The 20,051-nt window shown below is 42.9% G+C and overlaps 1 protein-coding gene across 20 annotated transcripts in view; it reads right to left on the reverse strand.

Moving 5' to 3' along the window:
• Positions 1–20,051, reverse strand: part of Sgip1 (SH3GL interacting endocytic adaptor 1) — a 209,652-nt gene that overhangs the window by 46,002 nt on the left and 143,599 nt on the right. For 11 of the 20 annotated variants that reach the window (XM_085839154.1, XM_085839147.1, XM_085839153.1 and 8 more), the window contains 5 exons: positions 16,969–17,061; positions 13,284–13,358; positions 10,652–11,149; positions 4,570–4,694; positions 3,189–3,315 (listed from right to left, as the gene is read on the reverse strand). In XM_085839154.1, the coding sequence (XP_085695280.1) occupies positions 3,189–3,315; positions 4,570–4,694; positions 10,652–11,149; positions 13,284–13,358; positions 16,969–17,061 (918 nt within the window). The remainder of the gene's footprint in view (positions 1–3,188; positions 3,316–4,569; positions 4,695–10,651; positions 11,150–13,283; positions 13,359–16,968; positions 17,062–20,051) is intronic. The other 9 variants (XM_085839157.1, XM_085839156.1, XM_085839155.1 and 6 more) reach the window with 1 other exon arrangement.

Genomic DNA, 20,051 nt, shown 5'->3' on the forward strand with positions numbered 1-20,051 from the left:
TCACAAAATACAGCATCTTTTGTTTCCATTGCAGACTAACTCTCCCCCGCCCCCCCCCCCACAAGAAAGTTTATAAAATTTAGAACTGCTACCCCCCATTAGAGAAAATATTTTATATTGCATTACTTAGAATAAGTCACTTTTACTCAGGTTACGGACCAAAGGAAACATCAAAGTCCCTGCTTTGGACTTTGATGGACACTCACTTGGTTACTTTTGCTTTGTTACAGATTCCTGCCACATTAAAGATGCAAATCACAATGCATAATTGCCAGGGAATTGCCCTGTTATAAATAACAGGGTAGCAAATGCCTGTCTTTCATCATTTAGCAGTGGCAGTCTGGGAAATAGTTTACAAACATCTAAATAGATCCACAGAGAAACAAAACTTCTCACACTCACTGAATTGAAGTAAGAAGCAAGTAATAGGTGGATATTTGCAAGGAGAGATAAGGCTTTGCTATCTCTCCCGCTAGCTCTCATCTGATTCTTACAACTTCACTTTCTTTCTTTCATTAATAGCAATAGGTCTATTCCTCCTCTACATCAGACAGTGCTGGTCCTGTGGGCATTTTCTAGCACAAGAGTCATCTAGATATCTCCTCCATTCTAGAAGGGCATCTTTTCACATCCCCAGCTGTCTACAGTTGGGGCAGATTACACAGTTAGTGCGTAAGAAAAGTTCTACCCTAGCACATTTGAGATGTAAAATTTTTAGTCATGTGAAAAAATAATGGTATTTTAAAATTTGATAAATTCTTAAATTAAAAATTATACAGTTTGTAAAAACTCTTCATTATTTTGGGGGCAATGATACACAGAAACACCTATCTTCTCATGCTTTATTGGGTTCATACTCTATGATCATGGCTCTCGTAAAAATATTCCCACTTAAAAGTTCTTTATGGATATTTTCTTATGAATTATTGTGTGGGGGAGAGTTTAGAGTTGCTGTTATTTTATTTTTGGAGTTAGAGTCTCACTCTGTAGTTCAGGAACCCGTGATTCACTCTGCCTCAGTTTCCTGAGGTACACTACCAAATGTGGCACAGACTTGCTCTAAAAATGTTAGTTCACTTATGATTTTGAGACTGGTTCATTGGTACCCATGTAATTGCCGCAATACAAACGGCACAGGAAACAGCAGGTAAGTGTTGTGGAGGTGGGAGGGGACTGCTCATTCTCCAATTTAGGGAACTTGCTGTGGATTTTCAACCTCCCCCAATCCACTGCTTATGGTCAGTTGTCATTTTAGGCAAAACACAGCCTTTGGGGAAAACCAGAAACAACAGCACACAAGCTGGCTGGTCATGCCGCTGCAGAGTTACTGCTGAGAAAAATGGCGGTCATGTGACCCAAAGCAGACAGGATTGTAAAGACCAGGTCTGGGAGGACTTTAGTGGGCAGATGAAACCAAATTGAAACAACAGAAACTAGGGACCTTGGCAGGAGACATTTTGACAAGCTTCCTACTTGTCTCCAGTTTTCAAGCCCTCCATGGTTCATCTTGAAATAAAATACACGAGGTTTGAGTAGGACCAACGTTCCTGGCTGTAACGGGAGATCTCTGCAGCAGCCAGTATAGAAAAACACTGCCCCAAAGCATGAACACCATTCCGATTCCGTGTGCTCAGTTTTCTCCATGAATTATAGCGAGCCGAAAGAACACACTGAGGCCCATCTGAGGCAGAGTGTGGTTATGTTCTGAGCGACAACTCACTTTAATTCTTTTCTCGACAAATGAAGTCAAATGGAGTGTATGGAATGAATGAACTTGAGGAAGCCTAATATTAGGACAGGATTTGGGTAAATGACTGCTGAAATCATGAATAAGATAAGGGGTGGGTGGGGGGGGGAAGGAGGTTAGTAATTACAAAATTTAATAAAAACAAAGATTCAGAGAAGTGAGCTAATACTATTACTATACACTGAAAATCAGGAACTCTCAGATTGTCCTAATGAATACAGAAAAGGAGCAGATATAGCTATATAAGAAATCCTAAAAAAAAAAAAATCTGTCTTTTAAGAAGGTACATGAGCTGGGACATATGACTGTCTTGAAAAACTAAAAGGAAAAAAAATCACATGAAATTGAGAAAGTGGTTATATTTCCAATTTATTAATTTAACCCAAACTTGAAGGTTTGTGTGTGGGGGGAGTGGTGGTGGTGGATGGAGGGTGGGGTGGGGATGGTCTGACTTAAAGTATAGAATATATGATAGAGCTGAAATTCCCTTTGTGGTTCTTAGAGGCACAGTTTCATTTGTTTTTCTGGGAAGACATGGGCAGTTATTCCCTAGAAGAGCTTCTGGCTTTGTCTAGCTCCTTCTCAAATGAGTGATTCTGTGATGTGCTCTTCCAGAAGTAGCAGCAGGAATTCACTGAGCTGAGTGAACGATTCCCCCAAGCAGTGCAGAACGGGCCAGCTGGCTTACAGCATGGAAGAAATGGAGAGCAGGTCGGAGAGTTGGGGAGGGAGGAAGGTCACACAGGGAAGTGGGCAGGGAAAACTCCAGGTCAGACAGCATGCAGTAAAGAAGAGAGTGGGGAGATGGGGCGTGGGGGGAGGGAGGTGGGTGATGGTGATGGTGGGGAGCCACCCTGAGTCACCCTTCTCCACCCCCATCACTTTCATCACACCCAGAGGGGGCATTTGCTGGAAATGATACTTCCCCCACCCCGGGGGAAACTGACCACAGATCACTGAAAAGCAATGTGAAAAAACTTCCCAAGTATCCCAGTGCCAATGTCTACCTCAGATAACCCAAAAATGAAGAAGAACCGAAAGTTTCAAGAAAGCGAACTTTCCAAGATTTTTTAAAAAGAGAAAATATATATTACTTCTGATCTAAGCATTTTCTCTCAAAGGAGAATACTTCTTGTTTCGAGAAAGATCCAAATATTAGCACCTTCCTTGATGAGTTCTTCTGTGAGTCGATCTGCATGGGATAACATAAGAAAACTCCTACAAAATACATGCGCTCTCCCATTCTGTAGATTGCTAATTTGTATGGCTAGAGCTCTAGCTTCCTTAGCTGAGAAGGTGCTCTCGAGAGAAGAACCAGGTGATGGTAGAACACACAGCAAAACAATTAAGACTAGAAACAGGGCCTTGGGGAGCTCAGATCATGAAGGACAGCCAGTCAACAACCACAAACACATGAAAAGAGAGAGAGAGATCTTTTTACCAACTGTGGGAGTGGTGGCTGCGCTCAGTGAGTTAGTTGACGATATTGAAGAAGTGCTTTCAGCCCGGGCTAAGGGTGCTATCGGAGGAGGGCTGGAGGAGTGTATGGGTGGGCTAAAAGGTCTGGACTGTAGGGAGAAGAAAAGAGAAGAAAGTTAGACACAGACAGCCGAAATACTTCAGTTCAGTAGTTTAAAATGTTTATTGTGCTTTATTTATTTTGTGTTCATGTGTGTATACATGCCATGGAGTGCACATGAGGGTCAAATGACAGCCTTTTTCCTGTATGGGCCACAGAGATTGAAATCAGGTCTTGGCAGCCAGTGTCAACTAAGTCATCTATCCAAGCCTGGTTTCTGTATCTTTATTGGGTCGCAGCCCTGGAGATAAAAACCAAGGTTCTTGAAAGCCATGGTACCATTTTCACTGGATGGGTCTGTGTTTATACAAGCCAGTGTGCTGGATCTAGGGGGAAGGAGCCCCAGCCCCAGCCTGTGAGCTCAGAAGGCACTCTGGCTCACATGCGGTATCTACAGGTACTCCAGGACCTAAATGGGTGCTCTCCTACATAGAGAGGTTTCAAGACGGCATCTGAAGGTTATGATGCCATTCATTCTGAGACTGTTGTACAGGGGTCAATGAGATTTACCTCTGCCACAAGCTTCTTTTTTTTTTTAATTAATTTATTTATTTATTATATGTCTGCCACAAGCTTCTTAACTGAACCATTGAGAAGACCGTTCCCACCCCTCGATCTTAGGATTAAAATTTAAGGAAGCAACTGGAGCACACCTACAGGGCGCCACGCCACTCTACCTTTGTGTTGCCAAATGTCTGCTGCTGACGTATCTGGCTTCTGGGGTCAGAAGCCAGAAATGCTTTTATATATATGCTGGGTCCTCTTACACCCCAGAAGAGGGAATCTGATCCCATTACAGATGCTTGTGAGCCATCATGGAGGTGCTGGATATTGAGCTCAGGACATCTAGAAGAACAGTCAGGGCTCTTAACTGATGAGCCATCTTTCCAGCCCAGGAACCATTTTTTTTTCCTCTCACAGTTTTCTAGTGACTAAGACAATTATTGTAAAAAGAGTTCCCTCTCTCTGAAGATTCTCATGACTGACCACCACTATCCATGTTTGTCTCCAGCTGCTGCCAAGTACCCGATTCCTACCATTTTAGATCATGGCTTGCAAGCTGGGAGGAATTTGAGGTGGGTGGAAAAGGCATCCTCACACAGCAGTTACTCCTTTTCAGCTGGCCCCTGTGATGATGGTCATCTGTATAAGTGCTGTACTGCTTAGACCTGATGTTGGGATGGCCCATGTCAAGGGACTTGGGGATCTCATTCTGAGCAAGCTAGGGCAGGGAGGAACATACCACATCTCCAACTCCAGGCTTTCCTGGAGGTAGCTTTGGCCGGGATGGAGGCCGGGGAGGAGGTGGAGGCGGAGTGGTGCTGCAAGGAACTAAGGGGGTGGCTGGCCGAGCAGGAGAAGACGCACCTGGAAAACAGACAGGCATTAGAAGCAGCAGGAAACACAGGTAGCCAGGAGGCGGCAGTGCACAGGGCAATGTCTGGCACGGATGCATTTTTTTTTTCACTTTTTTCTTTGCAGTTACTATGCTAAACCTTTTGCACAACACATTTCTTTTTCTTTCAATAAAGAAGAAAGTTCCTCCGTTGAACTATGGTTGATGGCAGAAGCTGAAGCTTGGTACCGCGTTGTCATGTGACACCCAGTGGAAGGTAAATCCTTGATGGAAGGTGAACTCGAGGGACTCTTGGCTGGCCAGGAGGGGTGCTTCATTTGGATCATGTACACAAGGGACTTATGATACATTCTCTTGTTTTTGATTTACAGTCAGAATTTGTGTCCAAGTTGAAAATGAAAGTTTCAACTCAAAGGAAGCTGAATGCTTTTATTTTTTTCTCCCCACACTAGAATTTTCTTTTTTAAACACAGGTAGAGAATTATGCTGTTGACTCTATGTCAACCCCGAGTGCTAACTTCATCACTATCTCACACGTGTGTGATGAATAAAGGACACGAGTTCTTTGTGTGTTGAATCTTTATATCGGAAACACAGCAAGTGCTTTGAATGGACTGTCCCCGGGGGGGCCTGTTAAAAGTAGGGGTTGTTATTGTCTCTTTGGTGGTTTTTGAAAAGTCTCTTGGATTTACTTTTCTGGCTGTCCATGACAAGCATATGAAACACGGGTGACACACAGAGGCTGGCATGCACACCAAGCGTGGCGCTCAGGGACCTGTCTATCTTGAGTCATAAATGCATGGAGAACTACCTGGTCCCAAACCTTAGGAGGTGAAACTGATATTCAGACAGTTCTTGCTCAGAACTGTCACTTGGTTAGAAACAGCAGGTTGGAAAATCATGCCAAGGAAATTCCAGGAAATCTTGCTTTAGAAAAATACTCCTCTGCCTCTACATCCCTCCCCCACCAGCTGCCTCCAGACTCCCATCTCCACATTCCCCCCACCAGCTGCCTCCACTTTTCCCCTGCTTCCATAGTCTCCATTCCCGCAGCTGCCTCCACACCCCACCACTTCTATAACCCCTAGCTTACCAGTTGTCTCCACATCCACCCATCCTCACCGCCATATCCTCTACCGTTCTCCACCCACTTCCTTTACACAACACAACATAAAACCAGTATCACCAGAGTCCTAGACCAGCACCTCAGTCCAGATTCTGAGAGTCTCAAAGAACTTTAAATCTGAGAAGCCAAATCCATCTCAGAATCATTTTTCATCTCAAGAGAGCCTCTGGGGGCAAGTCTTGCTTCTCCTGTTTAAAGAGTGGAATCTTGAGCCTTGTCTCTGCATTGCTTCTACCTCCTAAGTGTGGGGACACTGTTACTGCTTCTCCTCCATACCCTCCCATGTCTCCCCTTCTACCACCAACTGCATACATTAATTCTACTCTTCCTCTTGCCTCAGTTGGCCAGGATCTGTGCTAGGGCTTTACATAGGTGGCATTATCCTCATGCTTAGCTTTGACATCTCAGTGAAGACTGAAGTTCTTTTAGCGGCATGTCCATGCTCATAAAGCACAAATGGTGTTTTTAACTCCAAAGGATATATGTCTCTTGAAGCCTCAGATAGACTATGGACTGCCACGATTTGCATACAATCTGCCTTCCTCCTGCATCTTGACATCTTGCACACGTCTTTCTTAATCTAAATGTTCTTAGTATTTGGGCAAATAGTCTTTTTAAAAATGAAGGCCCACTTACGAAAGTTTCTCTTGAGTACTAAGTAGATGTTATGCCTAACACAGTTTTAGAAGACAGAAGAGACAGTGTAGAGATAGACATACGTTCTCAAACAGCAGAGCTTTGTAGGAAGTTTTCATAGAACTTTTTTGGTGGACAGGGTTGTTTCATCCAGTCTTAGGACTATCTTTTTGCTATAGGAGTGTTCCTAAATGTTTGTTCATGTGTCTATAGTCTGAATTGAGATCAGGAAAACACAAGCTTCAGAAAAAAATTCAAGACCCCCTTTTATCAATGCTTGGGCTGAGGACTTGTCACCAGGGCCATATGGCTGGGTGAAAAGACAAAGTTCTGGCCCTGATGCCTTTTTCTGAGCTATGAGTGGGATCTTTACCTCTCTGAGACTCAGCTTTTGTGTCTCAAAAATTTATAAATGTTCTACCTTGCAAGGTACTTACAACAACTCAAACTGAAAGAGCTTCTGAGTTTGCTAAACACTAAGATGTTATCTAACACAAGGCAAGGGATGCTGTATATGAAGCTAAAGACTGTCTTTTGATGCAGGCATAGCCAAAAGTAAAAAAAAATAATAATGTTATTTAAAAAGTTGTTTTCCTTTTCCTTTATAGACTCCTTACTTAAGTCACATTATTTTTATTGAAGTAATAGGATTAATATATGTAGGTAGACAGTACAGGAATGTATAGGAGCTAAAGGACACACTGGATAATCCCTCCTGGCTAGAACCACAAGATCTAGCAGGATATGTGCAGGGCCTGATAAGTATCTAACAACTGAACCAGTGCTCCAAATCCTTCTGTGACATTGCTTACGGGCTTCAGGCGTTATGGCTGCAGGATCATAGTTGTATATCTCCATCTTCTCTGATTTTTCAGTCATCTTTTCATTTTACCCTTAATTAGGGTTTACTCTCAAGAAGGATGATGCGACATACACTGGGGAATCCATTGTTTAAGATGTAAGTTGTGCTACTGATGTTGGCAACCCTCACATGCTCCTGGCCCATTTGCTGCTCTCAACCCCAGTTTTAACAGTTTCTGAAGACCACAGGTACATGCGTTGTGTGTCTTCCTATGTATCAGTTTGGAGGGGGTTGGGGCAGTGGAGGCAGCTGACAGAAACTGGCAGAGGCAGAGGTCATGGACTCCAGCAGATCTTTAGCAGATCCGAGTTCTGCTACTCATAAGGTTTGCGAGCAGGACTGAGTTACTTCTTTGTGTGTTGGTTTTTGTTCTGCCAAACGAAGCTAATCACTATTTCCCTAAGATCAGCAATTAGTTTGATCAATTCAACCTCCTTTGTCTGCTTTTATGTCAACTTGACCCAAAATATTGTCATCTGAGAGGGGGGAACCTCAACAGAGAAAATGCCTCCATAAGATTGGGCTGTAGCCAGGCCTACATGGGAGTGCTCTGCCCATTTTGGGAGTACCACCTTGGGCCAGTGGTTCTCCTAGATTCTCTTCAAGAGCAAGATGAGCAAGCTATGAGTAGTAAGCCAGGAAGCAGCATCCCTCCATGCCTGCTGGATCAGCTCTTGTCTCCAGGTTCCCATCCTGTTTGAGTTCTTGCCTTAGTTTATCTCAGGACATAGAAGCCAAAAGAACTCATGCCTTATCAAGTTGCTTTTCACCATGGTGTTTCATCACAGCAACAGTAGGTGATCGAAGTCATTGTGTGTATGTTTATGTGTGTGTGTGATTTTGAGTAACACCGTTTGGCAGTTTGCTAGTTTCCTGACACTCTGAACCTAACTCTTAGCTTTCCCTGGCTTCCACACTTGCTGCAGGCCAGCAGAATGTTTCGAGAATGTCACACAGATGCCAGGAATAAGCATTTCAGTGAGACTATGCTCTATGTGAGGCTTAGGGACTTTTTGCTTGAAAGAAGTTAAGGCTATTGGAGCAAATTATTGGGCGCCAGATGTCTCAGCAGCAAGTAACTCTCCTGAGCCACGCTCTGGGGTCTACACTTGGTCAGCAGCAGACCTCTGGGACAAGTGTTTACTGGGTGGGGCGAAGCACACTTTGAGATGTCTAGGAAAAGGTGGTCAGACCAAGCTAAGGGCCATGAAGAGTAGAATTCAAACATCTTACTGTTGAGAACCTACATTTTCATTTTGGGCTGTGTGTCTACATTCCACCAATAAAAGATGAAGTCATGAATTAACTGGGACTTAATTAAGGAGATAATGGTTTAGAGTTTTATTTATTCATGGGTTTTACTAGCCGAGTTCAGATTTCCACTTATAAATTCAGTCCCTTAATGCAAGTGAATGCAGTGTTCTCTAGCTCACTTAGCAAGAATTAAGAGTCTCTACTGGTAACACTTTAAAAATAAGTTCAAATAAGGGCATGGAAGCTAATCACTGAAGTAGTAACCATACTTTCCAAGATCCCATAACAGAAAGGAAAGCTCTTCTCTTTACCAGATCAGTGGCCAATTAGCTTAAATATGCCAGGCGACAGGTAAGGGAGAACACAGGTGCACAGCAAACTCCCCTGATTAAAGGCATTTGCTTTGAGGAGTGCATGATGGCCCACCATTGGCTGATGATGGCTTTCTTGAAATATCCTTTCATAACCCTAAGGACCTAGGCCATGAACAAGAGCAACTCAGGAACTGATGGAGGTACAGCCCTCTTTGAAATGGACTTCTTCAGGATTGTGTTCAAGAGGCTGTTTACTCCCTTTACAGGTAAGCATGTAGCTTTGTCTAGACAAGACCTTACAAGGTAATGTCTGCATGGAGAGGCTGCTCTAGGCTTCTATGCCAGAGAGAGAAGCATAGAGTGGGGTCTTTTGCGATCATTTGGGAGGTCATAGCACTGTGCAGTACAGGAGGGCGTCAGTAGTAAAGCGCATTCAGTCTGTTTGTGATTGGACTTTTGGGAAGTACCTGACAATTCCAGTGGTTAGGAACAGCTCAGTGCTGGATTTAGATAACCCAAATGTCTAAATGCCAAATCTGATACTGCTAACTGTGTCAACGGTTTTGGTGTATGTAAAACGGGGGATATTTTACTACCAAAGACGGGTGGTCATTGTGAGGTTGAAGTGAGGTGTTTAGGACTGGAGACTAGTTGTTCTTATTATTGGGTAATAAAAGCTTTCAAGGTTCTTCTGGCAAAGGTGCTGGCCGTTTGTTTACTGCTCTGTCAGTGTTGAGTGTTTTCCTTTCTCAGGGGAGCACATGGTCCATCCAGCCCACTCTGATGTCCTTAGAACCTGTCACTTTACAAAACACAGGTTTATTTGTAGACACAGAGCAAATCCCAGAGGACACCCTGAAAAGATGCAGCAGTGGGATTAAGATAGCGGTCAATGCCCTTCCCCTCTGTCTTGTTCTAAAGTCCCTCACACTTGGTGGCCCCTTTCCAGGCTAATATCAAAGTGGCATTCACGACCTCCTGGGATGTGCTGAGACTGAGCCCTCATACAGAGGAAAGGAAACCAAGGCTCTCATTTGAGTGACTGGGCAGTGGGGTAACTGGTATAGAAAAGTCCTGGTATTTTCTTGGTGTATACAGCAAGTGTTCCTACTGTGTTATAATCAGGAAACACAAAATACAGTTTCAAATAAGAATGAGAAAGAGAGAAAAAAAAAAGAAAGAAATTCAACGGGTGAGTTTACATCCCAAGTCCCACTGTCTAACACATGGTGGCATGGTGGCTTGATGAATGTCAGACTCTGATATCTGACATCAAGCCTGGTCATGAGGCTCAGGTACAAGGGAGGCATCCAGTGGTTGTTCTCAAGTATCTCCTCCCACATTTTGACTTATAAACTGTAGGGCCCCCGTGAGGCATCTGACCAAAAGGAAAAAGAAAAAAAAATCAGACATGTGACCTGTAATCTATTTGCTGTGACATCTATCCTTCTAGAACTTTCTGGAATTCTAAACAATGACATCACAGCTTTCTTTACAAAAAAACAAACAAGCCCCCTCCATACCTCCTAACTGTAGGGTAGGAGTCAGGGCACTCCCAGGACTGGGAGTGCAGGACAGGACACATTCACAGGCTTGGACTCAACTGGAGCATTCAACGGACTAGAACATGCCACAGGGCCACAGGACACCAGACCAAAGGAGGAATGGCAGAAGCCCTACAGCCAGTTGCCAGGCAGGAGGGGGGTGTTGCTCTCACATCGCAGCAGCCACGGCCATTCCCCAGCACACGAAGCACACTCAAATAGTAAGACATACCACTGGTGGTCCCCGTACCACTGCCCGAGCCAGGTCCGGGGGACGAGACCACAGTCCTGTAGGTGGGTGGTGGTGGGGGAGGTGGAGTTGCTCTCTGTCCCAACCCACACTCTTTAGGAGATGAGAGTGTTTCTAAGTAATCATCTTTAATGAAGGGCTGCTCAGCGACTTTCTTCTGGACTTCTTCTAAATTGAGCGGAGATGGTACATGGCGAGGACCAGGAGGCCCTGGGGGACCTGCGGAGCCTGGGGGGCCAGGTGGGGCTGGAGCGGGGGAGTCAGCTGGGATGTCTGATGCAGCTGGTGGGGTCACCACCTGTTCCCTTGGAGTCAACTCTGGAGTAACATGTTCCGGGGATGCATCAGAAAAATGGACCCACTTCTCTTCAGTATTAACAGCAACAGACTTGGGCGACAACACTGGCCCAAAAATGCTGTCCAGGTCACTGATGGATGGTAGTTTCTCAATTTTGGCCTCTGTGGCTGCCTGGTCATTTCCTGTGGTTAAAGTAGTTGATTTTAAATTTTATTAACTCTTACTATTATCTGTATAGGGGCTAGAAGGAGGGAGGAGGCAAGACTTACATATAGCACCTTGTAAGGTGCCTCAGATTTTACACTTTCATGGTGTAAAAATACCTTTATCGACTTAAGCACTGAAAGGCGAGAAGCAGGTGGACGCTCAATTCAATACACGAGCGTCCTATTTCTGGGCCACTGTCCCCTCCTTTGTAAGGTGTCTGTGGCTGACCACCTCCCTATTATTAAAAATGGTGAGCATGATACACCTCTCAAGTGGAGTAGCGGTGATCATTTTGAAAAGTTAGTACGAGGGTCACAGAGACCTTCAGGCTCTGAAAGGGCAGCTACCCAAAGGGAAGGCACTTCTGAAAAGCTGGTCTGCTGAATACGCATAACGCTGGTCACAAAGATTTGAGCTCTGAAAACCGTCCTCATCTTTACAAAGTGTCTCCAGTCTAGGGTGTTAACAAGTGTTTGGTGGAACTAATGATAATCTCTGCTAATTGAAAAAGACACAAAGCAAAAACAAAACAGGACATCACATTTAGCTGTTGATTTACTTTAAATATACCATAAACACAAAAAAGTATACTTAAGATGATAACCCCACATGAATATACACAAACATACACACACACTCCACACACAACACACACGGGGCACAGCAAGGCATTTGCTACTGATTAGAAATGTTATATGTGTACCTGCATAACAGAGGAGAAAAACACCATCGAAACATTTTTAGATTTTTTTTTCTCACAAAGCTGAGCTTGTTAACAAACCAGTAGTGACTGAGATGCATAGCTTTCTCAAGTATGATGAAGGAAATTTCATTTTGCATAAATATTAGCAGTATATTCTTTTCAATATGTATCAATAGTATGGAAAAATAAAAAATGACTTCTTAAGTGAAGTATAAAATATTTGATAATTACAATTTGGAGAATAGTCCTTTTTCTTTCTTTTTAAACGATTATGAGGTTATTTAAATTAGAAATTGCTTCCTAAATAGGTGGAAGGCACGGCCAGACCCCATTTTACTTGTAAATGAAAGTAAAATGGGCTATAAGCACTGGCTTGGTATTTCCATACTTCTGTTTGGAAAGGAGTTACTTTCCAAGGCTCCACAGACACAGATAAATGGGGCAGCATCGTGCATGGCTGGCAATAAGTTATAATTTTGTTGCTGTCACAATTTATATGGAAACACAGGGTCTCCAAACAGCTGATCTCACAAATACCTTGTTTATGATGGTTTTGATGAGTCTCTACTGGGCTTGAGTCAGTATAAATTTCGTAAATGACTGTGCCTAACTTTCTGCTTCTCTGATAAATACCCTGTTCTGTCTCTATCAAACTCACCAGGCTGCAGAGACAGCCAAGCGTAAATGCTGCTATAGGACTCCAAAGGTGATAAAGAGCCCCATTCTAGGGCCCAGGTAAATAAAATCACCATCACCATTTTTGAATTGCTTGTCCAATAAGACCTAGCAGGTTATAAATTGCATGAATGCACAGTATTGATTTTTATAGGAAGGAAAAGTGGTGCCTCAGAAGTGTTATGTATAAAATAGTTTATAGCAATTCCTTGCCATATTTTGCAATGATGACTCCAGCTTTTGCAGGGAAATGACTACGTGAATGACCACTGGGGACAATAACTCCTCCACCAGTATACTCCTCATCCTGGGACCCACTAAGGTTTTTAAACACTAGCCATTCATAAATGTTAGTTCTAACAAAAGGCTTAAAGACTTGAAAGATACAGACTATGCTTCAAGACTTCATTTTCAGATCATTCAAATGAGAGCCAACACAGTCAGACATGGAGTAAACCAAGCAGCTGATTTTTTTTTTCTTTGTCTTATGGCTATTTTACTTTATAACTTGTGTGGCCGTCATCACATAAGATGATGTTGAAGGAAAACTGAGCGTTTGAGTACTCATGAAGACCGAGTCAGCACAAGAACTTGCAGTGATATGGAAATTCAACACCAATACTGTGTGGTTTTAGCACAGCCTGCACTTTCCAACATCAAGGGCACGTTGCAGTCCAAGGCCGTGGCTGTCTTTGCCACATCATTTCAGAGCCGTAAAGATTCTAGTTTACCTGTTGCAACTGTTAAGGGGGAGCCTGTTCGAGGCGGGGTGGCTGGTACAGTTTTTGGAGGCAGAGGTGGAGGTGCTATAAAGAGAGAATAACATGTCAGTGATCGCATTCTTCCAAAATTATACAACAAAGTAAAAGACACATGATTTGGGCTTTTATCTATACCCCTAGTCTTGGAAATGGGCTAGTCATGATCTAAATGTTAAAAAATGGCAACAGCAAGTGTGTTGGCTAATTTATGTCAACTAGATATAAGCCAGAATCATTGGAAAAGAGAAGAGGAAACTCAATTGAAAAAATGGCTCCATAAGATAGGGTTGCAGTTAGAGTTTGGTTTGGTTTGTTTTTTAAATCAGTAACTGTTATGCAAAGGCCCAGTGCATTGTGGGTAGGGCCACCCCTGAGCTGGTGGTCCTGGGTGTTGCAAGAAAGCAGGCAGAGCAAGCCATGGGAAGCAAGCCAGTAAGCAGTGCCCCTCCATGGCCTCTGCATCAGCTCCTGACTCCAGATTTCCACCCTGTTTGAGTTCCTTCCTTCTCTCAGTGGAAGGTGATTCAGGACTTGTAAGCCAAATTAACTCTTTCCTTCTAGGTTGCCTTTGGTCATGGTGCTTCATCGAAGCAGTGATGACCCTGACTAGGACACCAAGAGACAAGATGGTATGCAGACTCCTCCATCCTATGCCCATAGTTCTTCAAATGGCCCTAAACAACATCAACATTTTATTCATTCAACAAACATCAAGCCACAGTTATATTCAATTCCTTTACTAAGAGCCAGGGGCACTGTACTGAGTGAACCCTGGCTCTGCCCAGGAGGAATTGTGACTGAACACGAATCCTGGTCACACAGAACTCCAGTGCAGGGTGTGGTCAGGGAAACAGTACTGGTCCCAAGGGGGCTCCACAGAGGACTTTATATCCAGGCTGGATACAGTGTATCTGACAGACTTTGTAGCACTATGCTTTAACAATCTTTTTTTTTTTTTTTTTGGTTTTTGGTTTTTGGTTTTTTTTTTTTTCGAGACAGGGTTTCTCTGTGTAGCTCTGGCTGTCCTGGAACTCACTTTGTAGACCAGACTGGCCTCGAACTCAGAAATCTCCCTGCCTCTGCCTCCTAAGTGCTGGGATTAAAGGCGTGCACCACCACTGCCTGGCACTTCAACAATCTTAATATGTCTTAGAAAGTGAGAAATTGAATCATGGGTCAAAGAATAAATATCAAGTATAAATATTCCCAATAGCTACTCTTTATGGAATAAAACCCCAGGATTAAAAAAAGCAGAACCTTTTGGCCCCTACCAAAAGATTCATCCCTTTGAACAGCGTTTCTCATTTTGTAGATAAAATTTAGGAATTCTTCTTCCAACAGGTAAATGTTCTTTTTTTTTTCTTTAAATATATGTTATTTTCTCATCTGCTGTGTTTTGTATTCAAGAATTCACACAACTGTCATAAGCCCTCCCCAACTTCACACAAGTGTGGACTCATCTTTCATATCTTGAGATCAGAATGATCCAAGTGGGCCCAAAGCTAGGAAGCCCTGATGAGCCCTCTGCACCCTCTGCACCCGGGAGAGTTCTTCCTGACATTCCTCCCTCTTCACCCCCAGCACTATTTTATACATAAATGCTTCATAGATGCTTCAAGATAGAAAGGCAGGATGTAATATATAATTTAATATATTATAACGTTATATAATTATAACAATATAGTATATATTAATATATAAGTATATTATATCCCTCCTTTCTTAAAGCTCATGGATAAGTAATTCTGCATAGTGATTTTATTTTATGTGTATAATTGTTTGCCTGCATGTGTGTCAACAGTGTGAGTGCCCCTGGCAGTCAGAAGAGAGTGTCCAGTCCTACAGGGTTGGAGTTACAGAGAGCTGTGAGCAACCATGAGGGTGCTCGGAGCCAAACCCAGGACTTCTACAAGAGCAGCAAGTGCTTTAAAACCAATGAGTCATCTCTCCAGCCAGATAAGAGGTTCGTAACTTTAGCTATGAGCTGTCCAAAATCCTTCTGCAAGTGAATATTTTCCTGTGGAAGTTAGGAGCCAATCAGAGATTCTGCCTCTTACTCATCACCTCTATAAAATGTCAAGATGGTAATCCCTAGATATCATAGCACAGATCAGATGGCTAGATACCATAAGGCCTGACACTGAAGAGGAGCATGCACACTGTAACTACAAAGCAAGCAGTCTTGGCTGTGCTACAGAATCTACAGTTTGCAACTCTGAAGTTCCAACACATTATTGCCAGATAGACTTTTTACATCTTCTTGCCACTTTTCTAGGAATAGTTTCTAGGATAATTCAGATCTGTAAAGGAAGGTTCCCCCCCAACACCACCACAGGACCTTTTCATTGGCACTGTAGATTGTATTCCAAGTGCATGGAGAAGCAGCACTCAGAATCGTGCCTCTACAGTTCGAGCCATCTCTGATAGACCCTCCAGAGTTCAGAGGTTTGAGAAAAGCTGCCAACTCTTGCCTTTCCCACCTCTGTTTGAGGAAAATAGTTTTGTTTTTTTTTTTTTTTTAAAAAAAGACTGGATTACATGGCCTTATAGTGACAACATTCCCAACAACATTCCCTTTTAGCCTTTAATTCTGAATCCCCTTGGCTAATTCCTATGGCTAATTTTAAACACCAAAAAGGAAGCCCTGGAGATCCTGGGCTGGAGAAAGTATTTGTTGGTGAGTATCCATGCATAAACAAGGCCCTGAGAACTCCTTTACTCCCCAGTCACGCCATTCCTCCCATGACTATTCTAAGGAGTCCCCACTATACACATCCTGTATAGTGTGGAGTGTTTCTATGACGGAGACTTCATAAGCCCATGGGCAGCAGGCTTGACCTAGTGAGGAACCCATTCAGCTCAGCGCATCCAGTTCATCACAGGTAAGGGGGTTTCAAGGCTTCTTAGGACCCTCTCCAGTCACATGGGCTAGAACCAGCAGCCTTGACATACAAGTGGCTTGGTCTCATGGCAGTATCTCTCTGTTAGCAAGCCTGTTTGTCTTGCTTTCCAGGGGCGTCTTTCCTGTCTATGGGTTCCTTCTGTCCTGTGCAGTCTCAGTTGTTCACCTGGGACGAGAAGTGACCCAGCTGGACTTGTTCAGTGCTCATATTGTGTGGTTGTTCCATGCCTTCTGCTTAATTTCTTTTCTTTCTTTTTTTATTAATCATTTTATTCATTTACATTTCAAATGATATCTCCCTTCCCAGTTACCCCTCCACAAATCTCCCATTCCATATCCCCTCTCCCCCCTCCCCTTTGTCTCTATGAGGGTGCTCCACCCATTCACCCCTCTAGCATCCCCCTACCCTGGGTTATCAAGCCTCCCTCCCCTCCCATTGATGCCAGATAAGGCCATCCTCTCCTACATATGTATCTGGCGTCCTGGCTTCCTCCATGCACACACTTTTGTACACAGTCACACAGGAGGGATGGTTGAACAATGGAGCATGTAAGTTGTCATAAGAGGGGCTACCTCAAGTCTAACAGTGCCACTTCATTCTGTTATTTTATCCCAGTTTAGAGAACCTGATCTAGTCTGTTAGATAGTAATGCCTCTTTTTAAATTCAAATACTATTGACCCAGGCCTTCTAGGAGTGGGCTAAAGTTTTTACAATGCAGTCAGCGAGCAAGGTGAGTAGATCCATAACTTACTTCCAGTGGGGAAAGGTCTTGCTAGCTCTGGCGACTCCGTACTTGGGTTCATCGGTTGGCCTGAACCCCAGATCTCAGGCTGATCTAAAAGAACTGGAAACATGAAAATAGAATTCCTCAGGGTAAGTTCAAACAAGAGTTTAGAACTTCCATTAAAGTTGAGTTTCCAAACATGATCCCGATGCCTCCACTCACCCTAGAAGTTTAATGTCGGAGTGTGCCTATGCTGCACACACACTTTAGACAGAGAACAGGCCTAGAAGCATGGTGTGGGTGAGCAAGGGGTATCTGTGTGTATGTACATGGAGCTGAGCTAAGTTAAGCCAAAATCCAACTAGAACCTACATTTTCTTCCTGGTTGGTCACCTAAGGACATTCCAGATACCACTACACATACTGTCCCCATTTCTGTACCATTCCAAAATTGTAGAAGTTACTTCAAGAAGTTATTTTGCTGTTAGCTGGTTTATTTAAAGAGTTCTATGAATATATCTCAATGTTGAAAATATCTGGAGTCTGTACAGTGGTTCCTATTTTTAAAGATTGTTCACGCTCTTAACCCTTCACGGCATCATAAAAAGGAATAATTACTCTAAAGATGCTTGTTGAACATTTTGAGAGAACCAGATTTTTTTAAATTAAATTATTTTATTTTGTATGAATAGGTGTTTTGCCTTCATGTATGTCTGTGTACCATGTGTGTGCCTGGTGCTAGAAAAGGCCAGAAGAGGGAATTGGATCCCCTGGGACTGGAGTTGCAGATAGTTATGAGCTACCATGTGGGTGCTAGGAATTGAAGTCAGGTTGTCTGAAAGAGCAGTCAGTGCTCTTAACCACTGAACCATCTCGCCAGCCCAGCGATCAGAAAATGAATAGTTCTTTAGATGTGTGAAGCAGATCAAGGCAGCTAGGTATTGGTCTAAGAGCTGTGAATTTAAAACATTTTTCTTTGTTGTGTTGCTGTTGTTCACCTGTAAATCACCGGTCTATTTCAGCAAGTGCATTGCTATTCATTGTGCAATGGAGGAAACAAGTTGGATGTGGATTTCACTGTAGCTTATAGATTACTGTAGAATCTTGGGCAAGGCATTTAACCCCTCTGAGCATTCTTCCCGCAGTGGGAAGGGGAGACAATAATAACCTCAGGAGGATATTATTATTCAATCTGAAAGGGATGAAGAAGGTGGCAGGGTACAAACACATGCATGCATGAAAACGGTACATGAAGCACTCATCTGAGGCCAGTAGCTGTTATTTTGTCTTTCATTCTCACAGCACTACCACGTGGTAAAAGTCAATGCTGTTTGGGGGAGCAAAAACCCAATGACTAATGTTCACAAACACTTGACCATAGAAAGAGCAGAGGAGCCAAGATCTGATGCAGCCACAGCTCTTTGCTTCCTAGGTCTCCTAAGCAACCAACATTACTATCCAGAAAGAAAGCACTGCCAGCCATTTAGCAATGCTATGAGAGAAATATCTTCATTTCTGCCATTAAATACCTATTGGGTTGTCTACTAAATACATATTCTACAATTAAGTATTTAAGTCTTTAAAATTAACCTGTTTTTGAGGGACTATAAATAATATGTATTTTGATATAAGATACCTCCTTTAAAAAGATCTATTCTATATTTGAATTTTATTTATACCCAATGCATATACTGATAGTAGTATCAGTCTGAAGTAGTAAGATTATCTTGTCTGAGCTGGTAAGAAAGAGGGGATTGGCCAGGGGAAGGGCTGGTGTGGTTGGTGCAAATGCCAGAAATTGGCGGAAGTCCACTGGCTAAAGCCAGAAGGGCAGTCAAGCAAGACTTCTCAGAGAGCACAGATATATGTCTGCCCATCACAAGCTTCCATGCAGGGAGTGCTGGGAACAATATTGCTTCCATAGGCTCAATGTAGGGGGATAACCTAGATTTTAAAAATCTGTTTCTATTTTCAGTGAAGATATTTTTGTATGCTTATGGAATTCCTTAAATGGGCAAATTCAAATGCAACATACCAGCTCTCACCCCCGGTCACCTTATACAAATGAAAAATGATTACATCTGACCATAGATGATTTAGTAATACAAATGAAGGCCTTCCCCTAAGGCTACAGTTCTAGGTTACAAGTGTAAGGCCACCAAGATGGGATTTAGGAATGCATTTTATAAATTTGTCTCACTACGTCATTGAAAGCACCCAGGCGTAGCTTGCTGCTACAGAGCCAGTCTTCACAGAAAAGGGAGTTTTAGTAGGCCATGTTACACCAAATTCTCTGCAATGCACTTTGTGATGTGTTTAGAATTTAGAGTTTGTTCTCGTAACAGATGTCAGTGTCTCTGGCACCTGCCGGAATGAAAGGAGCTGGAGCAAGTCCTTGGACTCAGAGAGGAAGGTAACCACTGAAAACGAAAGACTAGCCCGGACACCCTATGGTTACCTCTATAACATTAACAAGAAATAATTTCTGTCTTCATTACTGCACTTTGAAACCTCTTTGTTACTTTAGCTTAGTCCACTTGTCTACCTACCATCCACATAAGTCTTTTGTGACAGGATCTCCCTATGTAGCTCTGGATGTCCTGGAACTCACTCTGTAGACCAGGCTAGACTAGAACTCACAGAGGTCTGCCTGCCTCTGCCTCCCAAGTGCTGAAATTAAAGGCATGCTCTGCTATATCTGATAAGTCTTAAGGAGGTTTGTCTAATGGAGCCTAGAGAGTTACTATCTTATCACAAAAAGATAGTATTTTAATATGTGTATATGTATATCTGTCTATGGGTATGCTCATGTGAATGCACGTGCCTTTGGAATTAAGAAGAAAGGGCTGAGTCCCCTGGAGCTGGAGTTACAGGCAGTTGTAAGCTGTTTCCTATAAGTACTGGGAACTGAATTTGAATCCTCTGCAAGTGTAGCATGTGTTCTTAACCACATTTCCATAAATGTGGGGCTATAGCTAGCTCTAATTTAGAGGTTTTAAGTCAAATAACTTTTTAAATGACATTCAATAATATCAAATAATAATAATAATTAAATAATATCATTTATTGGAAATATATACATTGGGCATAAATAAAATTAAAATATAGAA

The sequence above is a fragment of the Mus caroli genome, unplaced genomic scaffold (assembly GCF_978045245.1).
Source record: "Mus caroli unplaced genomic scaffold, Mus_caroli_1 scaffold_6, whole genome shotgun sequence".
Classification (NCBI taxonomy): Eukaryota; Metazoa; Chordata; class Mammalia; order Rodentia; family Muridae; genus Mus; species Mus caroli.